The following is a 21234-nucleotide window of genomic DNA, read 5'->3' as shown; positions in this document are numbered from 1 at the left end:
TAATACTGGGCCGCTTCCTGCATCCACACTGGATCTGACCACGTTCATCTTTTCCACACTAACCCATGGCTGCCTGCTCCTTCCTTCTTCCGCCAGTACCTCTCTCTTTCTTTACAAGCCTGCGAACTATTTTCACACCCACCCCATTCGCCCAGTTGTATTGGCATTTTACTGTTAACCAATCAAAGATAACTTGGAGGCAAGGACTACAAATGTCATTTTGGGGTATGTGACTGTATGCTTTTAAACAGTAAGAATCTCGTGAGTTGGAAGAGGAGCAAGCAATTAACACTAGACTAGATCGCCCCAGACCCAAAAATTTATCATCCAAACTGAGACTCCTGTGAGAAAACAGGCAGTATTGCAATGAAACTTTTCCAAGGATAATTAGAACATCTAGTCAGCCTGGGTAAAGGTGGCTTTCAAAACCTGTAGAGCCATACAACTATTACTATTAATAATACTATTATTTCTTATTGACAGAAATCATCATATAATACATCATTTCTGAACTGCTTTCCATTGTCTAAAGATAGTTCCACACCTCCATCCAAGTGGTCCCCTCTGATGTGTGTTTGTTTGAAGTGTCTGGTCCCCAGTATTCCTTCTCGGAAGTCAAAGCCGCTGCCACAGTCAATTCTGTGTTCTGTGAAGTTTTGAGGGTGTTTTTCTTTATTTCTTTTTGTAATTCAATTGAATAGTATACATATAGAGAGAGAGAGAAAGAGGGAGAGAGAGGTCTTTTTAACTAGGTAGAATGTTTAGCTTGCTTTACTTTTCACATGAGTTAAACTCAGCTCTCCTCTGCCCCAAAACGGCAGGCTACCAACCTGGTGACTCCTCGCTCGCTCAGCAGCTCCCACACTGTGTGCAGCCTTTCCTCGGCTGTGGTGCTGCAGCGCCGGGGCTTGAGATGGGTTGACTGCAAAGCTCTTGATCACAGACTCTGTAGAGGAATAAATCATGTCGCAGCGTCCAAAGGCTGGGCGTTCCTGAAACCGAAATGATTGCTGAGATAGGCATGTCTACTTCTGTATGTTAGGCTGAGATGTTAAATGTTAAGCCTAAAGCTATTTGAACGCTTCTTCTCCTCTCTGAGACTGCTACTAAACCATCTGAGTCCCAGAATATAGATAAACATGTCTAAATACATTTACGTTCTATTGAAGTCCTTGCATGTGTGATGCTATTGATGTATTTCAATTTGTCTACCTGAAGTTTCTCAGTAGCCACCAGGGGGCAAGCTTGGATTCTTGGTTGTTTAACAAATTTTTATGCTCAAAATCTGTCCTGACAAAATCACAGAAATAGCCCAAGATGACAATTGTAGAGGTTTCACTTAGTGTTTTTATGATAAAGAAATAATAAGAAGACATTCTAGAAGTTGTAAATAAATATATAAATTATGACACATGTTTAATAACCTCTTAAAGAATCATTGAAATAATTTTCAAGAAATAGCTTTCGCATTCTTTTCACAAACAATTGTCAAGTACCTGTCGTGTACTAGGAGCCGTTGTAAGTTTTGCTCAAGTGAAAAGGAGCCCATTTATGATGTAATAATGATTGACAAGCAGTGCACACTGAGAAAGAGTCCATTTTCTACACCTGGATGGTAGTATGGAAATAGCCATACTATTAAAAACACATTTATTAGTCTTCTCCCCAGCATTTAGTATATCCACAGTGCGTGGGTGCGTGCGTGGGTGCGTGCATGTGTGTGTGTGTGCATGTGTGTGTGTGCATGTGCGTGTGGTGTGTGTGTGTGAATGTGTACCTGTACATGAATGTCATAGCTTTCTTGCAGAGGTTGGAGGACAACTTGCAGGAGTCATTTTCTCCTTGACTATGTCTGCCCCAGCACCAAACTCAGGTCTTCAAGTTTGGTGGCAAGCATCTTTACTGTGTTTGCAGGCCAGAATCTACATTTTAAGTAAGTTCTCCAAATGATTTTTTTTAGTCATAAAGCGTGGTAGTTATTAGTCATCATTTTCATACCTGACATTTTAAGTATGGATTAATTAAAAAAAAAAAACAGAAGGAAAAATACCACATGTCGGTAAACTGAAACAGTTTGTTACTACTGATAAAGCAATAGGGAATTTTACTTCAGACTTCCAAATTTTCTATTATTACAATACGTTATTCTAATCACAAGCAAATATTTGTATTGTTTTCTCCTATCTTCATCTCCTGATGAAAGTCACAGCTATAATTCAAAATAGTCTACTTTTACTGTGATGTAAAGAATGGGTGGCAGATGAGACAGTGCAGCAGGAACAGCACTTGCCACCAGGCCTGACAACCTGAAGATCCAGATATGGAAAGCGAGAACCAACTCTCTAAGTTGCCCTCTGACCTCCTTGTGGCACACAGGCACCCACAACACACACACACGCACACTAAAAATGAGGCTAGGGAGACAGCTCAGTGAATAGTGTTTTCTGTACAAGTGTAAGTACTGGAGTTTGAATCTCCAGAACCAACGTAAATGCTAAGCACAGAGACACATGTCTGTACGCCCAACAGAGAAGAGACAAGAAAATCCTGGAGGCTTCCCGACCAACTGATATAGTAAAAATGGCAAGCATTGGGTTCAGAGACGGGGGAGGTGGAAGAGAGGAAGAGGCGGGGACCTTATTTCAAAAAAGAAAAATAAGGAGCCAAAAGAGGTAACATCAACATCTAGATTCCACACACGGAGACACAGACAAGTGTACACACACACGTGTGTGCAAACACATAAACACAATACATATACATGGAAAAAAAGAATAAATAAATATTTAATTCATAATAAAATATCTTGTTTTAATATGAGAATCTTTGGATACAAAAGAAAACGAGCCATATGCCTAAACTTACCTATAAAATCCTTCTGTGCCTTTAGGAAGGAAGGTGGGGTAACTTTTAAGAAATTTTTTGTTACTTTCAATAAGATACAAATTTACATGATAGCTGTAAAATCAGGAAAAATCTGTTACATATTTAACTCATGTGAAAATGTTATTATGTAATACATATGTTCAAAGCTTCCATAATTGCAGCCTCCTGTTTACATCAAAGTCTTTTAGAAGAAGAAACAAATGGTCAAGACTTTCTTGCACATTGCAGAACTGTTGAAACCTGTCACTGGGTCTTCCCCACTCGCTGAGCTTTTTAAAAAAATTCCACTAGAAACTGCCTGTAATAGCTCGGGCTGACTTCAAACAGACCATTATTCTTCCACACCTCCTCAGGAGCTAGGATTGCAGGCATGTGCCACCACACCCGGCTCCAAGCGCTGAACTTCTATAGTCCTCTTTATCATGATGGCATACAAGAAATCTCCCCCTGCAAAATTCCCCAAAAGCTACCTAATGAAAGGTGTCTCTCCTGGTAAAATCCTAACCTGCAAAGCCCCTATATAATAATGTATTATGTTTCTATGACATGATCTTTTTTTCATCCCCAACGTTACCCCGCTCACACACTGGTTAAGTCTGAAGAATGAAGGGATAGACTGACTATGTTACAATAACCAGCTCAGCAGGTGACAGTCAATGAGACTCATCATAAAACCTGCCCACACTAGCTTTTTGCTCTTCAGCAGCTTAATGTTACTCTCAGACTCCTCATCTGAAAACTAGGTGTCATGACAGCAATAAGTATGTCACATGGTTTCAGGTGGTACATGCCCAGGGTGTCTTTGTTCCATCTACCTTTATTCCCGCCCCACCCCCACCCCCATCCAAGCCCTTATTCCCACTTTCTCCCCAATGCCTTGAATGTTCCCAGGAAAGATTCTTTCAATGACCTTCTTCCTGACATCTGCTTTAAGTTTACTCCAGCTCAACCTGCCCATTTTCCCTTGCTTCACTTGCTCAGAACAGGAAAACAGTCACACATAGAATTTTGGCCATGATTCTCAACATCACAAATGGAGAAGACCCTGAAAAAAAACAGGGTCTTCTACCTAGAAAGTTGATTTTTTTCCACAGAGGCAAAGATTTCAGTTGCTTGCAAACAGCGTCCTTTCTCCTTCAACGGAAGGGTACCAGTGATTGGCACCGTAGGATGCGCCTATAGCCATGCCTGGCATGCGCAGTTATCTTGGGTTCCCTTCAGCTACTATGGAATAATTTACTTTGTTTTCTTTTCATTGCTGCGTGTAACTTAAACCGAAAATACGTTTCCAGTGTCAGCTTGCCGACACTCTCTGGATGAGTTCTTTTAACTAGTTCTGCTTTCTTGCTTGTTTCCAATACTGTATTTTTCATTGTTTCTTCTTTGACCTATCTTCCCAGGGAAGGTCATACTGGAAAGAAAAGTTCAGGGTTCTAACTGGTCAGTTCATTGTGTTTTCCTCTCTTTCATAGGAGATCGCAGTAACCAGTGCCCCTCTGGGTTCACCTTAGACTCAGTCGGACCCTTTTGTGCTGGTAAGTAAAGGAATGAGTAAAATATTTTCATTTTACAATAATGTCAGTGATGATTATCTTTCCTTTACACTAATTCATTTAGTGTGGGACGAGGCATGCCACAGCTCATGACAAAACCAAAGAAAAGAAAACCTCATAAGAGGCAGTTGTCATCCTCCACTCTTTGTTCCAGGGAGCAAACTTAGGCCCTCAGGCTTGACAGCAAGCACGTTTACCTGCCGAGACATCTCTCTTGCTCAAGTAATGATTATCTTTTAATGAACTTCTGCTGCCATTAGCCTAGACAGTTAGTGCTCCACTTGACAGCTGAGGAAACGGAGATGTAGAGAAGTTAAACAGCTTACGATTGCCTCTTATCAAATGGCAGACCACATTTGAGGTTAAGGTGACAGAAGCCATGGGCCTTCAATTTGGCCACAGTCTAGTGTATCAGAGACTGTGACCAAGCGCCGAATGGAGTGAACAGAGAAAACAAACCTCCCTCCAGCGGCTCAGTGGCTGTGAGCTATCTGCGATCCAAAACAAACTTGTCCGGCCACAGAACTGCTCCCTGTGGGACAGAACAGGACGGTGAATCCATAAGTCACCACGAACCCAGCTCTGTCCCACCAGGCACCCTTGCAAAAGACTCCCTCACAGCCAGCCGCAGCCTGGTTAATGACTGAGGATTTCACATTGGCAGGCACAATGCTGCTCTTCCACTATATACCGTAGTGGGCTGGCAAGAGGTGGTGTTTAGACTGTATTCAAGTCTCGGCTCTGGCAGTGATGAGAGCATTCCCTTAGTCTCCGTTCTCCAGATTTGTCATGCCAGAGGAGAACGGTCTTTTAAGAATTCCGGCTTTGGAGAATGAGTTGCCACTGCATTTAGATCGCAGCAAATATAAATGTATTTTAGCTATCCTTTCTGTTTTAGAATAATGTCTAAGCATGCCTTCACTATCAACAATAACTTTCAAGACTTTGAGTTAATTTCTCCATAGTAATCCCATTCTGTGTTACTTAGAGTGTTCTTTGTTATATTTGGTCCGATTCCTAGGCATCTAGAAATGAGTGTTTTCATGGACTGTAACAGCTCCTAGGACGCAGGAGTTTTGCACACTGACTTTCTGTTTCTTCTCTCAGATGAAGATGAATGCACAGCAGGGAATCCCTGCTCCCATACCTGCCACAATGCCATAGGAGCTTATTACTGCTCCTGCCCCAAAGGCCTCACTATAGCAGCAGATGGAAGAACCTGTCAAGGTAGTATCAAACCAAATCTGATGACCAAGGCAACCTTACCTAGGAAAAACATAGTAGGGCAGTCTTCTTCCAGTATACTCTGCTCACAGCTTTGCAACAAACAGGAAAGTCATCACAGCAAGAGAGTATTGACCAGACACTGCCCCTTAAAGGGCACTCAGAAATTAGTGATGCCTGGGATAGCTCACTGAAGATCTCAGAGAGAACAACTCACTTGTTAAAAGTCATCTAACTTATAAGGACTCCAACCCAATCACTGGCTTAGGAATACATCACATTGTGTGCTGTGAACTCATCATCTTTCTAACGCACTTTAAATGACTTGCCAAAAAAAAATTGGTCTTTCTTATTCTTTAGTATTTTCAAACATCACATGGGTTCTAACCTCTGCTTCACAGCAATTTTTGTTTTCTTTTTAATTTATTTATTTACTCACTTTACATCCCAATCTTAGGCTACTCCTTCTTCTCTGCCAGGTCTCATCCTCCCTCTCTGCCCCCTTCCCTACTCTTCAGAAAAGGGGAACCCCCTTCACCAACTCACCCCAGCACATCAAGTCTCATCAGGACTAAGTGAATCCTCTTCCCCTGTAGCCTGGCAGACCAGGGGGAAGTGACCAAAAAGCTGGCAACAGAGTACATGTCAGAGACAGCCCCCACTCCAGGTCCCTTTTCTAGGAGACCCACATGAACACTGAGCTACCCATCAACTATATCTGTATAGGAGGCCTGGGACCAGTTCATGCATGGTCCTTGGTTGGGTGCTTCAGTCTCCACACACACCCCACTCTCATTTCTCCACTCTCATTTCTCTCCTCACTCCTCTTCTATCCTGTTACCTCTTTTTAACCACTTCTGCTGTCCATTCTATTTTTCCTTCTGTGTGAGATTTAAGTAACCTTCCTTGGTTCCTTTTTGTTACTTATCATCTTTGGGTCAGTGAGTTACAATATGTCTATCCTGTACTATACAGCTAAAATCCAGTTATATGTGAGTACATACCACATGTGTCTTTTGGGGTTTGAGTTACCTTACTCAGGCTGATCTTTTCTAGTTCCTCCATTTGCCTGAACTTTTCAAGATGTCCTTGTTTTTAATAGCTGAGTAGTGTTCCATTGTGTAAATGTCCCACAGTTTCAAGTTGTTAAGTTGATTTTTCAACTCACCTCAGTTCATGGCTCCTTCTGTTGTAGATATCGACGAGTGTGCTTTAGGTGGACATACCTGCCACGCTGGTCAGGACTGTGACAATACCATCGGATCCTATCGCTGTGTGGTCCACTGTGGAACAGGCTTCCGGAGAACCTCTGACGGGCTGAGCTGTCAAGGTATAGCGTGTGTGTGTGTGTGTGTGTGTGTGTGTGTGTGTGTGCTGTGCACACATATGTGTGTGTGTGCTCACATGTGTTTAGATATAGAGTTGGCTGTGCACACGAGTATACATGCATGCGAAGGCCAGTGGCTGACCTTGGGTGTCTTCCTCAACTGCTTAACACTTTTTTTTTTAACTGAGGCAAGGTCTCTCAAAGAACTTGAGCTAATTTAATTCGTATATCTAATTTAATGGGTATATCTATCGGGCTAACCCTGAGGATCTTCTGCCTCTACCTTCCCAGCACTGAAATTACATGTGACTTGCCACACCCACCCACACCACACCTACATCACACCCATCCAGCTTCTGTGTAAGTGTAGAAGATCCAAACTCCAGGACTCATGTTTATTACAAGCCCTTTATCCACTGAGCCATCCTTCCAACCCCAAGGGTTAGACTTTCTGAATCTTTTAAAGGGACAGAAGTCAGATAAAAGGGAAAGTATCAGGACCTATTGGGACTAGTGGGACTCTGACAGGAGAGCTTAAATATGGATAGTCACAATTTGCGTGTTTTGTAAGTGGAGGTGCTTGACATGTTCTTATGGAGACATGATATTTCATAGCTGTTTTTAATATCTGTAACGCAGCAGTTTTGAATGACATTTGTTTATCATCATTTGGGAGAGCAGATCATATCACACAATCTAACAGTATCCATGCCACAACACTTCACCGCCAAAGACTCAGTGTAGACCATGATGTTTTGATATTATCTTAATAGATGTTTTGGGTTTAAATCATTATGAAGTTTATTTTTTTTTAAATCAGTAATACATCTACCAAAAGTTTGTACAGCAAGTCTGATATAGACTTTACATAGGAGCTACAATTGCACCCATTCCTGGTATTCAATAACTATAAGGTTGTTTATAATTCACTGCATTTTCAATTTCAAATGTAGTTTTGTTTTATTCTATGTGGTCAAAATTCTTTATTTAAAAAATGGAATTCTACTCCCAGATTACACCATCAGATTAAAGCAATACACACACTGAGTTGAAAACAGGAAGGAATAAAAACACAGATTTTTAGCATATGTCTTACATGATTTCTAACCAATAAGTGTACAGTTAGAAGGGCTATTCTTCATAGTTTGGAAAGGTGTTCATGCATGACAAATTTTTTTTTATTTTATTTTTTTCTTATCAGCTACATTTTATTAACTTTGTATCCCAGCCGTGTCCCGATCCCTCATTCCCTCCCAACCCTACCCTCCCTCCCTCATCTCCACCGTGCCCCTTTCCAAGTACACTGATAGGAGGGGACCTCCTCCGCATTCATCCGATCCTGTTTTATCAGGTATCTTCAGGACTGGCTGCAAAGCCCTCCTCTGTGGCCTAACAGGACTGCTCCTCCCTTGGGGGTTGGGGAGGTCAAAGAGCCAGTCATTGAGTTCCTGTTAGAAATAGTCCTTGTTCCCCTCACTATGGGAAAGCAACTGGTTACTGAGCTACCACAGACTGCATCTGAGCAGAGGTTCTAGGTTATATCCATACATGGTCCTTGGTTGAATGTCGGTCTCAGAAAAGACCCTGTACCCAGATATATTTGGTCCTTGTGGAGCTCCTATCCTTTCCCCATCATACTAACTCCCCTTCTTTCCTATGATTCCCTGTACTCTGCCGAAGATTTGGTCATGAGTCTTTGTATCTGCTTTGAAAACACTGCTAGTTAGAGTCTTTCAGATGCACTCAGTAGACTCCTGTCATACGTTCAATGCACATCCCATCTGTCTTTCTAAAGGAGGATTGATCATCTTACCCCATGTCCACTCTCTTGATTATCTTTTTTAGGTGTATAGATTTCATTATGTTTATCATATCTTATAGGTCTATATAAGTGAGTATATACCGTGTTTGTCTTTTTCCTTCTGGGATATTTCACTCAGAATGATCTTTTCTAGATCCTACCATTTGCCTGCAATTTTCATGATTTCCTCCTTTTTGATTGCTGAGTAGTATTCCATTGTGTAAAAATACCACAATTTCTGTACCCATTCCTTCGTTGATGGACATCTGGGTTATTTCCAGGTTCTGGCTATTACAAACAAAGCTGCTACAAACATGGTTGAGCAAGTATCCCTTTTGTGTACTTGAGCAAAGTTTGGGTATATACCTAGCAGTGATATAGCTGGGTCTTGAGGAAGCACTATTCCTAATTGTCTGAGAAAGCACCAGATAGATTTCCAGAGTGGGTGTACCAGCTTACATTCCCAAGAGCAGTGGAGGAGGGTTCCCCTTTCTCCACAACCTCTCCAGCATGTGTTATCGCTTGAGTTTTTCATCTTGGCCATTCTGATGGGTGTAAGGTGAAATCTCAGGGTCGTTTTGATTTGCATTTCCCTGATGGCTAATGAGGTTGAGCATTTCTTTAAGTGTTTCTCTGCCATTCGATATTCCTCTGTCGAGAATTCTCTGTTTAGCTCTGTTCCCCATTTTTTAATTGGATTACTTGGTTTGCTGCTTTTCAGCTTCTTTAGTTCTTTGTATATACTGGATATTAGTCCTCTGTCTGATAAAGGGTTAGTGAAAAGTCTTTCCCAATCTGTAGGCAGTCGTTTTGTCCTTTGCTTTACAGAAGCTTTTCAGTTTCATGAGGTCCCATTTATTCATTGTTGATCTTAGAGCCTGTGCTGTTGGTGTTCTGTTCAGGAAGTTGGCTCCTGTGCCAATGAGTTCTAGGCTGTTCCCCACTTTTTCTTCTAACAGATTTAGAGTATCTAGTTTTATGTTGAGGTCTTTTATCCACTTGGACTTTAGTTTTGTGCAGGGTAATAAATATGGATCTATTTTCATTTTTCTGCATGTAGACATCCAGTTGGACCAGCACCATTTGTTGAAGATGCTGTCTTTTTTCTATTGAATGGTTTTGGCTTCTTTGTCAAAAATCAAGTATTCATAGGTATGTGGGTGTATTTCTGGGTCTTCTATGTGGTTCCATTGATCCTCCTTTCTGTTTTTATGCCAATACCATGCAGTTTTTATTACTATTGCTTTGTAGTACAACTTGAGATCGGGGATGGAGATACCTCCAGATGATCTGTTGTTGTACAGGATTGTTTTGGAGATTCTGGGTTTTTTGTTTCTCCATATGAAGCTGAGAATCTTTTTTTCAAGGTCTGTAAAGAATTGAGTTGGTATTTTGATGGGAATTGGGAATTGCATTGAATCTGTAGATTGCTTTTGACAGGATGGCCATTTTCACAATGTTAATCCTACCAATCCATGAGCACGGGAGATCTTTCCATCTTCTGATATGTTCTTCAATTTCTTTCTTCAGAGACTTGAAGTTTTTCTCAAACAGGTCTTTCACTTGCTTGGTTAGTGTCACCCCAAGGTACTTTATGTTATTAGTGGCTATTGTGAAGGGTGTTGTTTCCCTAATTTCTTTTTCAGCCCTTTTGTCTTTTGTATACAGGAGGGCTAATGATTTTTTTTTTAGTTAATTTTGTATTCGGCCACTTTGCTGAAGGTGTTTATCAGCTGTAGGAGTTCCCAGGTAGAATTTTTGGGGTCATTCAGGTATATTATCATATCATCTGCAAATAGTGATAATTTGACTTCTTCCTTTCCGATTTGTATCCCCTTGATCTCCTTTAGTTGTCTTATTGCTCTGGCTAGGACTTCAAGTACTATGTTGAAGAGGTATGGAGAGAGTGGGCAGCCTTGTCTTGTCCCTGATTTCAGTGGGATTGATTTAAGTTTCTCTCCATTCAGTTTGATGTTGGCTATAGGCTTGCTGTATATTGCCTTTACTATGTTTAGATATGTGCCTTGTATCCCTGATCTCTCCAAGACTTTAAACATGAATGGGTGTTGGACTTTGTCAAATGCTTTTTCAGCATCTAAGGAGATGATCATGTGGTTTTTCTCCTTCAGTTTGTTTATGTGGTGGATTACATTGATGGATTTCCATATGTTGAACCACCCTTGCATGCCTGGGATGAAGCCTACTTGGTCATGGTGGATGATATCTTTGATGTGTTCTTGGATTCGGTTTACAAGTATTTTATTGAGTATTTTTGTGTCAATGTCTATCTCAATTTCATAAGAGAGATAGGTCTGAAGTTTTCTTTTTTTTTTGTTGGGTCTTTGTGTGGTTTAGGTATCAGGGTGACTGTTGCTTCATAGAATGAGTTTGGTAATGTACCTTCTGTTTCTATTTTGTGGAATAGTTTGAGGAGAATTGGTATTAGCACTTCTTTGAAGGTCTGGTAGAATTCCGCGCTGAAACCATCTGGCCCAGGGCTTTTTTTGGAGGGGAGACTGTGAATGACTGCTTCAATTTCCTTGGGGGTTATAGGGCTATTCAGCCTTTCTACCTGATCTTGACTTAATGTTGGAAGATGGAATCTATCAAGAAAATTGTCCATTTCATTTAGGTTTTCAAATTTTGTGGCATATAGGCTTTTGTAGTATGACCTAATGATTGTTTGAATTTCCTCAGTGTCTGTAGTTATGTCCCCATTTTCATTTCTGATTTTGCTGATTTGGATAGATTCTCTCTGCTTTTTAGTTAGTTTGGCTAAAAATCTATCTTGTTGATTTTCTCCAAGAACCAGCTTTTTGTTTCATTGATTCTTTGAATAGTTTTATTTGTTTCTAAGTGATTGATTTCAGCCCTGAGTTTGATTATTTTCAGCCATCTGCTCCTCTTCTGCTTCTTTTTTTTCTAGGGTTTTCATTTGGGCCATTAAGTTGTTTGTATGTGATGTTACGAATTTCTTCTTGCAGGCACTTAGTGCTATAAATTTTCTTCTGAGCACTGCTTTCAATGTGTCCCATAAATTTGGGTATGTTGTGCCTTCACTTTCATTGAATTCTAGGAACTCTTTAATTTCTTTATTTCTTCCTTAACCCAACTGTCATTGAGTAACAAGTTGTTCAGTTTCCATGTGCATGTCGGCTTTTTGTTATTTCTGTTGTTGTTGAGGTCCAGCTTTAGTCCATGGTGGTCAGATAGAATACAAGGGATTATCTCAGTCTTTTTATATCTGTTGAGGCTTGCTTTATGACCAACTATATGGTCTATTTTGGAGAAGGTTCCATGCGGTGCTGAAAAGAAGGTATACTCTTTTGAGTTTGGATGAAAAGATCTGTAGACGGCTATTAGGTCCATTTGATTTAGGGACTCTGTAAGTGTTTTTATTTCCCTATTTGTTTTCTGTCTAGTTGATCTATCCCTTGGTGAGAGTGGAGTGTTGAAGTCTCCCACTATTAAGGTATTAGGATCAATGTGTGATTTAAGCTTCAATATTGTTTCATTTACGAATGTAGGTGCTCTTGTATTTGGGGCATAGATATTCAAAATTGTGATGTCCTCTTGGTGGATTTTTCCTTTGATGGGAATATAGTGGCCCTCCTTATCTTTTTTGATTAACTTGGGTTGAAAGTCTATTTTATTAGATATTAGGATAGCTACTCCAGCTTGTTTTCTGGAACCATTTGCTTGAAAAACATTTTTCCAGCCCTTTACTCTGAGGTAGTGTTTATCTTTGTTGCATAGGTATGTTTCTTGGGTGCAACAGAATGTTGGATCCTGTTTCCACAACCATTCTGTTAGCCTGTGTCTTTTTATTGGGGAGTTGAGTCTGTTGATGTTGATAAATACTAGTGACCAGAAATTGTTACTTACTTTTGATGTGGGGTTGGTGGTGTCACTGAGTTTCATTGCTTGTATTCTTTTGGGTTTTTTGTTGTGTAGTTATCTATTTCCTCTGTTTCCTTAGATGTAGATGTTTTCTTTGGTTTGGAGTTTCCCTTCTAGTAACTTCTGTAGAGCTGGGTTACTATGTAGATATTGTTTAAATTTGGTTTTGTCATGGAATATTTTGAATTCTCTGTCTATGTTGATTGAAAGTTTTGCTGGGTATAGTAGTCTGGGTTGGAATCTGTGGTCCTTTAAGAACTGTATGATTTCTGTCCAGGCCCTTCTGGCTTTCATAGTTTCTGTTGAGAAATCTGGTGTGATTTTGATAGGTCTACCTTCCCATGTTACTTGGACTTTTTCCTTTGCTGCTTTTAGAATTTTTTATTTGTTCTGTAGGTTCAGTGTTTTGACTATGATGTGACGTGAAGAATTTCTTTTCTGGTCTAGTCTACTTGGTGTTCTGTAGGCCTCTTGTATGTTTATGGCCATTTCCTTCTTTAAGTTGGGAAAGTTTTCTTCTATAATTTTCTTGAAAATATTTTCCGTACCTTTGAGCCTGATGTCTTCTTTTTCTTCTACTCCTATTATTTTTAGATTTTGTCTTTTCATAGTGTCCTTGATTTCTTGGATGTTTTGTGTTTGGAACTTTTCTGATTTTATTTTTTCTTTGAGAGACGTGTCAATTTCCACAAGTATCTTTGGCTCCTGAAGAGTCTTTCTTCCATCTCTTGTATTCTGTTGGTGATGCTTACCTTTGTAGTTCCTGATCTTTTCTCTATGTTCTCCAGCTCCTGGTTTTTCTCTATTTGTGTTTTCTTTATTGATTCTAATTCTGTTTTCATGTCTTGCACCATTTCCTTCATCTGTTTGAATGTGGAGTCCTGCTTTTCAATGACAGCTTCTATTTTTTTTTTGTCATTTCCTCTCTATGTATCACTAATTGTGCCTCTACTTCTTTGGCTATATTTGCCTGTATTTCTATGAGAGCTTTGTTTATTTCTTCTTTGTTTGCCTTCATTTGTGTGGACATTTCTTTGAGAGCTTTGTTCATTTCTTCTTTGTTTGCCTCAATTTTCATGGTCATTTCTCTGAGAGCTCGATTTGTTTCCTCTTGGTTTGTCTCAATTTCTTTGGCTATTTCTCTGAGGGCTTTGTTCATTTCATCTTTATGGGCCTCTAATAGCTGGAGAAACATAGTTTTGAGGTCGTTTTCTTGTATATCTAGTGAACTGAAGTGTCCATTGGTTTATGGGGTTGCTGGTGAGGTCATTATGTCCTGATTTTTGTTGGGTGTGTTCTTACGTCTGCCTCTAGCCATCTGATTATGTATAACCCTCACTGTTTGTTCCTCGAGTTTGTAGTTCGGGCTATGATCGCCTCTTTCTGTTTTCTGGACTGTTTTTTCAGGAAGATGAGAGAGGGTCACTGGTTTGGGAGTGTGCGTTGTGCTTTCAGTTTTGCCTGAGTAAGGAATGTGACGCTCGCGCTATTCGCATGCGCTTTTAGCAGGCTCAGTCTGCATGCGCGGATTCTTTGACTATTGCAGAGGCCTGCAGGTCACTGTTATGCAGTTCTATCTGAGATCCAGGGATTGTTTGCCTGGATTACACTGGTGGCCCCACAAGGCAGAGGCTTCAACGTTGGGGTCGCTATCCTAAGAATCCCTATGATGCCCACACTAGGGGTGTGGGTGGCAGGGATCTCGTCTGGTTGCTTCTGTGGAGAGGCCCTGGGTCTGGGGCAAACTCTCCCTAGAAGGCTCACTCACTCTCTTACAGGACCAGTTGGAATGCACAGGGGTTCCCCTTGCTCTCTACTCTCTGATTTGGTCCTGCTGCAGAAAATGCACGGGTAGGCTAACAGTCAGCTCTGTGACACTGTGGCCGCAGGACTCGGTGTCCACCTTTCCTGTGTGCTGCCTCTCTGTCCTTTCCCTCTGCCAGGCGGGTTATGTTGACTGGTCCCGGGGTAGTGCAGGAAAGAGTTAGGTTGAGTGTTCTCAATCCCAGATCCCGGGCCCAGATCTCTCTGCCAGAAGCAGCCTGGCAGAAGAACCTATGTTTGCTGATCCCGAGAGAGTACCAGGTAGGGTTGAGTGTCCTCAGATCCAGAGCTTGGGTTTCTCTGTCAGGGGCCACTAGGTGAGCTGGAGAGGGGGTGCAGTATCCTTGGCAGGCTGCCTCTCTGTCCTTCCCCTCTGACCTTCCCTTCCGCTAGGGCAAGTTTATGGCGGTGCTCTCAGGGGAATGCCTTAAGGGGTTGGGACTTCTCAGTCTCATCCTGAGCCGGGGTTTCTCTGCCAGGGTTCGGGGGCCCCCGGTGCTAGGACTTGGTGCTAGACCTTATTGCGCTGGACCCAGGAGAGTGTCAGGACGTGTTGAATGACCACAGTCCCAGGTCCCGAGCTGAAGTTTGTTTGTTAGGAGCAGCCGGCAGCACTGGAGTTCCGGCACTGTGAAGCCGCAGTGCGCCTCTTTATCCTTCCGCTCCACCGTGGCCGGGTTATGGCGGCGTTTCGGGGAGTGCCCGAAAGGATTGGGTTTTCTCAGCCCCGATCTCCGGTTGGGGTACAGACAATGTGGTCTGTGGCAGATTCTGCTGCACGCCTCCTGCCTCCTCCGAAGAGAAAGTAGGGATTTGGAGCTGGGTGCGCAGTGGTGGGAGCTCAATTGTGATGGTGGCGGGTACCCGAGATCAGTGAGACCTTCCAGGGAAAGACTGGGTGACCCGTGATCAGTCTCGCAACTTTGCTTCCCCGTGGGGTTTTCTTGCGACTAGGACTCCCAGTCCCTGGTACCCTTGTGCCCACCAATCAGCCTGGGAAAGTGATCGGGACACGCAGGCGTGCAGCTCCCGCCCAGAGACCCAAAGCCCACGTTACCCGGGATTTCTTCCGGGTTCTGGCTGTGCAGCCCGAGAGTGGACCTGACCGACTCCCACACTGTGGGAGCCTCCCCTCACCTGGGAAACATGATCGCTGTAGTTTTAGGGCCCAGAGTTCAGTCTTCTGGTCGCTGCACGGAGAGTGTTGTCCCGTTTCTCAGACACAGTCTTCTCCCGGTGCCGCCATCTTAGCCCCCCTCCAGTCAGTGTGAAGTTTAAATTAAAACTTAACCAAAAGACTAGACAGATAGTTCAGCTCTTGGAAGCACCTGATACTTTTTCAGAGGATCTGATTTTGGATCCCAGCACCAATGTAGGGCAGCTCACAACCTCCTGCAACTCCAGCTCCACGGGATGTCTGACATTTCTGGCCTTCATGTGCATTCACATGCATGTACCTACATACAGACATACACTCATAAACATAGTAAACATTATCATAAATATTTTTAATATATTTTTATTTATTACAATTTATTCACTTTGTATCCCAGCTGCAGCCCCACCCTCCTCCCCTCCCAATCCAGCCCTCTCTCCCTCCCTTATCTCTTCCCATGCCCCTTGCGCAGTCCACTGATAGGGAAGGTCATACTTCCCTTCCATCTGACCCTAGCCTATCAGGTCTCATCAGGACTGTCTTTCATAATTAGCAGAAAGCAGAGTTTCACGAGCTTCTGGCTCCCTCTTCACTTAACCGTATCTGCCCTCTGCTATAAGCACCCTGCTGTGCTGTGCTGAGTTTGTTAGATTTGATTGACTGCGTTAAGATACTGCCACTTACCCTCCGTGTTGGACATTCTATGCATTTGTACAGCTTTATATTGGTGTTGTAGAAAATATAAATATTGGCCTAATACTGTTATTATGAACTGGCCTGTAATTATCTCAACAGTATTCTCTAACCCGCTATTGTAATCAATAAAAGGCACAGACGCCTGATAGATTTTAGAATAGCCGTATGTCACCTGGAACATTGCAGATATTAAGCTACCTTGACCTCCCAAGCCCCTATCCCACACCATCTGCTCTCATAATTTCTATCTGGACAACTTCTCATCCATAATCTCAAAATACCTGCTAATGTCCTTCTGGGCTGGTTTCTTCTGTCCATGCCCATCCGGCCATGCGTTCCTCTCCACGCTAACCCATCGAGGCCCTCTGCTTCCTTACTCTTCTGATACCTGTTTCTTTCCCATGATCCTCCTGTCCTCAAATGCCTCGAACTTTGGCTACACCTACCCTATTCTGGCTTCACTATGCCTGGGGGTAGAAAGACAGATAGGACTTCAAAAGTCCAAACAAGGAGAAAAGCCGGTGTGCTACAATCCTCATGCTGGTGAGAAAAGAGAAGGCAGGCTTCAGGGGCACGAAGCTCAGACTTTTTCTTGTAAGAAAGGGTTTCTCTCTCTCTTCCTCTGTAATTGAGGAAGGGCGAGAAGGGGAAGGTACAAAGTGTTGACAAGTGCAGAGACTCTGAGCTGTCATCCTCTGTCCAGGGTGAGCCAGGTAATGTTGGGACAGGTTTGGCGGTGACTGCAGATGAGGGGCGGAGAGCTGCTGATGTCGCTGAGCCAGGAAAGCAGCAGCAAGAACAGGCAAATGAGGCCACTCGCAGAAGACGATCAGCTTTGTATTATTTTGCTTTGTTTTGTTTTCCTTTATCTTCATTCCAGTCTTTAAACTAAATTCCAGACCTAAAAATTCCTAGAAACGGGGGTGGAGGTGGAGGACACATGGGAAAATACTTAATGCAGTCCAGAATTTGACTAACAGAGTTCTGAACCATAAGAAAATATCTATGTTTAGAAGTATTGGAGAAACAAACCCTTTCCGGAGGCTAATTTTGCTAACTGTGTAGCTGAGGAGACAAGACCAAACACCTGAGGTCAGATCGAGACTTAAACATGCTCATCATCAGGATCGGTAAATCATTACACAGAATGAGCAAACTCGGGTCTTCTAACAACATGTACTGAAAGTCTGGTTTCATTTAACAGATATCAATGAATGTCAGGAATCTAGCCCCTGCCACCAGCGGTGTTTCAATGTCATAGGAAGTTTCCACTGTGGGTGCGAAGCTGGCTATCAACTCAAAGGCAGGAAATGCGTCGGTAAGATGACATCACAGTGATGATGTCAGGGTAACTAGTGTGTGTGTGTGTGTGTGTGTGCGCGCGGGTGTGCACGTGTGCAGAGTCCAGAGGAGCACATCACGTGACCAACCCAGTCTACAGCTCCCTGCCTTGTTCCTCTGAAGAAGACTGTCCTGCTGAACCTGAAGCCCGCTGTTTGTCCAGCTGGACCAGGCATCCAGCAAGCCCCAGCAGTCTTTCTGTCTCCACCTCCCTATCGCGCTGAGGTTGTAGGAAGACCTACAGCCATACCAGGATTTTACATGGGTTCTGGAAATTCAAACCCCAGTCCTGATGCTAGTGCAGCAAGCATCCTTACCCATGGCTCTCTCTCTCCAGAACCCTAGAATTTTTCAGTGCTGAATTATCTAAAGGCACGTGCTGTGTCCTAAGACTTATTTAAATATAGGCTATCAGCCATGCTTATGCTTGTGTTCTGTACAAAAAACAGAATCAAATAATAATTTTGGATTCCATGCATGCTATGCTTGAATGAAAAGACCACTAGGGTCTTAGAACAACACATATGTGTGTGTGTATTATACATATTTAAGTTTATAAATAAACATATATGTATGTATACACACATATATTTGTTTATATATACATATAAATATGAATATTTCTATAGGGATATGTATGAATTAAGTTTATATATACACACATATATGTATACATGCTCACTGTTTATATTATATATATATGTGTATATACATGCATATATATGTCAATTCATTTTTTAGGGACAGTAATAAGCATGGCTACCAGCTGTGAAACAACACTTTGCCATTCTTATTTGTAGTGAAGTGAGTTAGCTTACCTTGTGAGGCTTACGCACTTTTACCATATCCAACAGTTGTGTGACACACATGTATATTGATTTATAACCACCTTAGAGAAATGAAATTAATCCTTACGTTGTCTGTATTACCTTTGTTCTTTCATCAAGATGTGAACGAATGTAGACAGAATGCGTGCAGACCAGACCAGCACTGTAAAAACACCCGTGGTGGCTATAAGTGTATTGATCTTTGTCCAAACGGAATGACCAAGGCTGAAAATGGGACCTGTGTTGGTGAGTGCCAGGCTCTTTCTCAGACAGAAAACTCTTTACCACCAACAAGTTAAGGAAGCAATCCATGCTAGAGTAAGATGATGACATAAGCTTAGTTAACAAGAAGAGCCTTCTCCATCAGTTCCTCTATGACCCAACCAAATGGCATACAAGGTAATAAAAGCCCAAATAGACTTATGTCTGTTTTGAGCTCCCATCCATCATACATTTTTTGTAAAGTTTAATACCACAAGAATTAGTATGTTAACTCATATTATTTCTTTTTTAATAATTTATTTAGTTTTATTTTATGTGCATTAGGGTGAAGGTGTCAGATCCTTTGGACCTGTGTTACAGACAGTTGTGAACTTCCGTGTGGGTACTGTGAATTGAACCTGGATCCTTTGGAAGAGCAGACAGTGCTTTTAACCACTGAGCCAACTCGCCAGCCCCAACTCATGTTATTTCTAACTTGAAATTTAGCATATCTGTTTAGAAATCCCAGCAAAGTCAAGAAATAGTTCTAGATATTTATTTAAAATATGTAATATTCTGAACTACTTTAAATATTCAGTCCAGGAGAAGAAAGTAAATTCTTTTTACCTCAGCTTTACGCTTTGTGGCCTATTCTTGTATCAGCTCCCCAACTCACCAGATGCCATTGACTGCAACTTAGGCCATAAAATGAGTCATGTTTCTTCTAAGTTTATTCTTTATATGTCTGTTCCATACCAGCCTACATAGATGGGGAGAGCTAGAAACTACACAGATTATTGGAAACAGAACAGGTGAGTGAGGTGGATCGGGAGGTGAAGACTCCCGTAGCCAAGCTCGGCCACCTAAGCTCAGTCCCGGGGCCCACACTGTGGAAGGAGAGCCCTGGCTCTCAGAAGTTGTCCTTGGGCTCCCACGGGTGAATGCCCTCCACACACAGCATGAGAAAATGTCACAGTAAATAAAAACAAGGAGTTCGTTTGACTCAGTCTCCTGTCAAAAGGGGACAAGCTCTACAATATGAGGTAAAATGAAACGCCATGAAAGATATAAATAAATTTGAACAGTGCCTAAGAGAGTAATCATATGTGAGAAGCATGACTATCAAAAGCATCCTGGAAATGATCACACTTAAATTTAGGTGTGCTGGACAATTAACTGTGTTGCTAGTAGGAAGGCAAAGGCAAGAAAGCCTTGTGCTCAGAAGAAATAGCTAGACATGAAACACTGACCACTTGTTGACAATTGAGGTGCATGAAGGGTTTGTATGCCCAAGAACTTGTAGCGCCAAGTATTGGACTATCACTTTTCAAATACGTTTTAGCTCTAACACTATGCATATAGGTAACTATTTTCTTTAAGTGGAGGAGCAACCACCTCCAACCGTCACGTACAAGAGCATGCAGCTGTGTTTGGTTTTTGAGGAATACTGAATCTATAATTAGGTCTAAGATAATCAGGAATGACATGAGCTAAAGTATCAGAATAAGAAGCAGCAGCAGACGTCTAGCCCGGTGAGAATGAAAATGTAGAGATTTATGACTTCAGTTGAAGGTTGCAGAACTTACCCAGCTGCAAAAATAACTTAAAGCCGACTCTGGTGTTAGCAGCCAGGGTGTCTTCGAAGGAGTGCTACTGCTTTAAATAAGAGAGAGTGAGAGCCGGGCTTGCTGGTTTTGCAGTGCAGGTCAGGAAAGAAAGTGGGGATGTCCAGCCGGCAGCTGCAGCCGTGGAATGGCTGGGGATCAGAAACAGCGTAGCACCACGGCTCCAAATCTGCCTACACACTGACCACTAGGACAGATGAGATGGCCAAAGGAATTGTAGAGAAGTACAGAGAAGGAAAACTGTAAATAAAGATAAGAACAAGGCTCTTTGCACAGTAGGAAACAGGGGGTCGGGAGGACCCGTTGATAGTGGCAGTGCCGACATTTGAGCACAGGTTTACTGACTCCAAATCCTGTGTCCTCACATAACATAAAATCAGTGACACGGTGAGGAACACAAGCTTTGGCAGCCAGCAGAATGAGAATGTTAAGTATGATAACTAGGTTTGAAGGAGGAATGTTGCTTTCTATTGTCCCCACATGTGTAGACATCGATGAGTGCAAAGATGGGACCCATCAGTGCAGATACAACCAGATGTGTGAGAACACGAGAGGCAGCTACCGGTGCGCATGCCCACGGGGCTATCGGTCCCAAGGAGTCGGAAGACCCTGTATTGGTAAGTTAACAAAAACCCTTCCATAGTAATACAGCTGCTGATAGGCTGCCTCCCCTTACCAGACACTTACCCACGGTCATGCTCTCCGGCTACACTTCAAAGATGTGTACTGGTTAAGCCGTGACATAGTCTGGTTACTGCTTCAGAGACTTGACATTGAGTTCAGCACATATTCGCATTTCAAGTATTGTCATGCCCATTTCCTCAGTGCTTCCTGAATAATGCATGTATCGAAGTGAACTGCCAACGTGACAGC

The 21234-nt window shown here is 42.3% G+C and overlaps 1 protein-coding gene across 1 annotated transcript in view; it reads left to right on the top strand.

Annotated features, from left to right (window-relative positions):
• Hmcn1 (hemicentin 1) overlaps positions 1-21234 on the top strand; it is a 450870-nt gene that overhangs the window by 413555 nt on the left and 16081 nt on the right. The window contains exons 98-103 of the mRNA XM_060364433.1: positions 4359-4421; positions 5547-5666; positions 6859-6993; positions 17572-17685; positions 18656-18781; positions 20850-20978. Of these exons, the coding sequence (XP_060220416.1) occupies positions 4359-4421; positions 5547-5666; positions 6859-6993; positions 17572-17685; positions 18656-18781; positions 20850-20978 (687 nt within the window). The remainder of the gene's footprint in view (positions 1-4358; positions 4422-5546; positions 5667-6858; positions 6994-17571; positions 17686-18655; positions 18782-20849; positions 20979-21234) is intronic.

This window comes from Meriones unguiculatus, chromosome 11 (assembly GCF_030254825.1).
Source record: "Meriones unguiculatus strain TT.TT164.6M chromosome 11, Bangor_MerUng_6.1, whole genome shotgun sequence".
NCBI classification, from domain to species: Eukaryota; Metazoa; Chordata; class Mammalia; order Rodentia; family Muridae; genus Meriones; species Meriones unguiculatus.
Note: the sequence above shows the minus strand (reverse complement) of the source record. Positions and strands in the feature narration are given on the sequence as shown.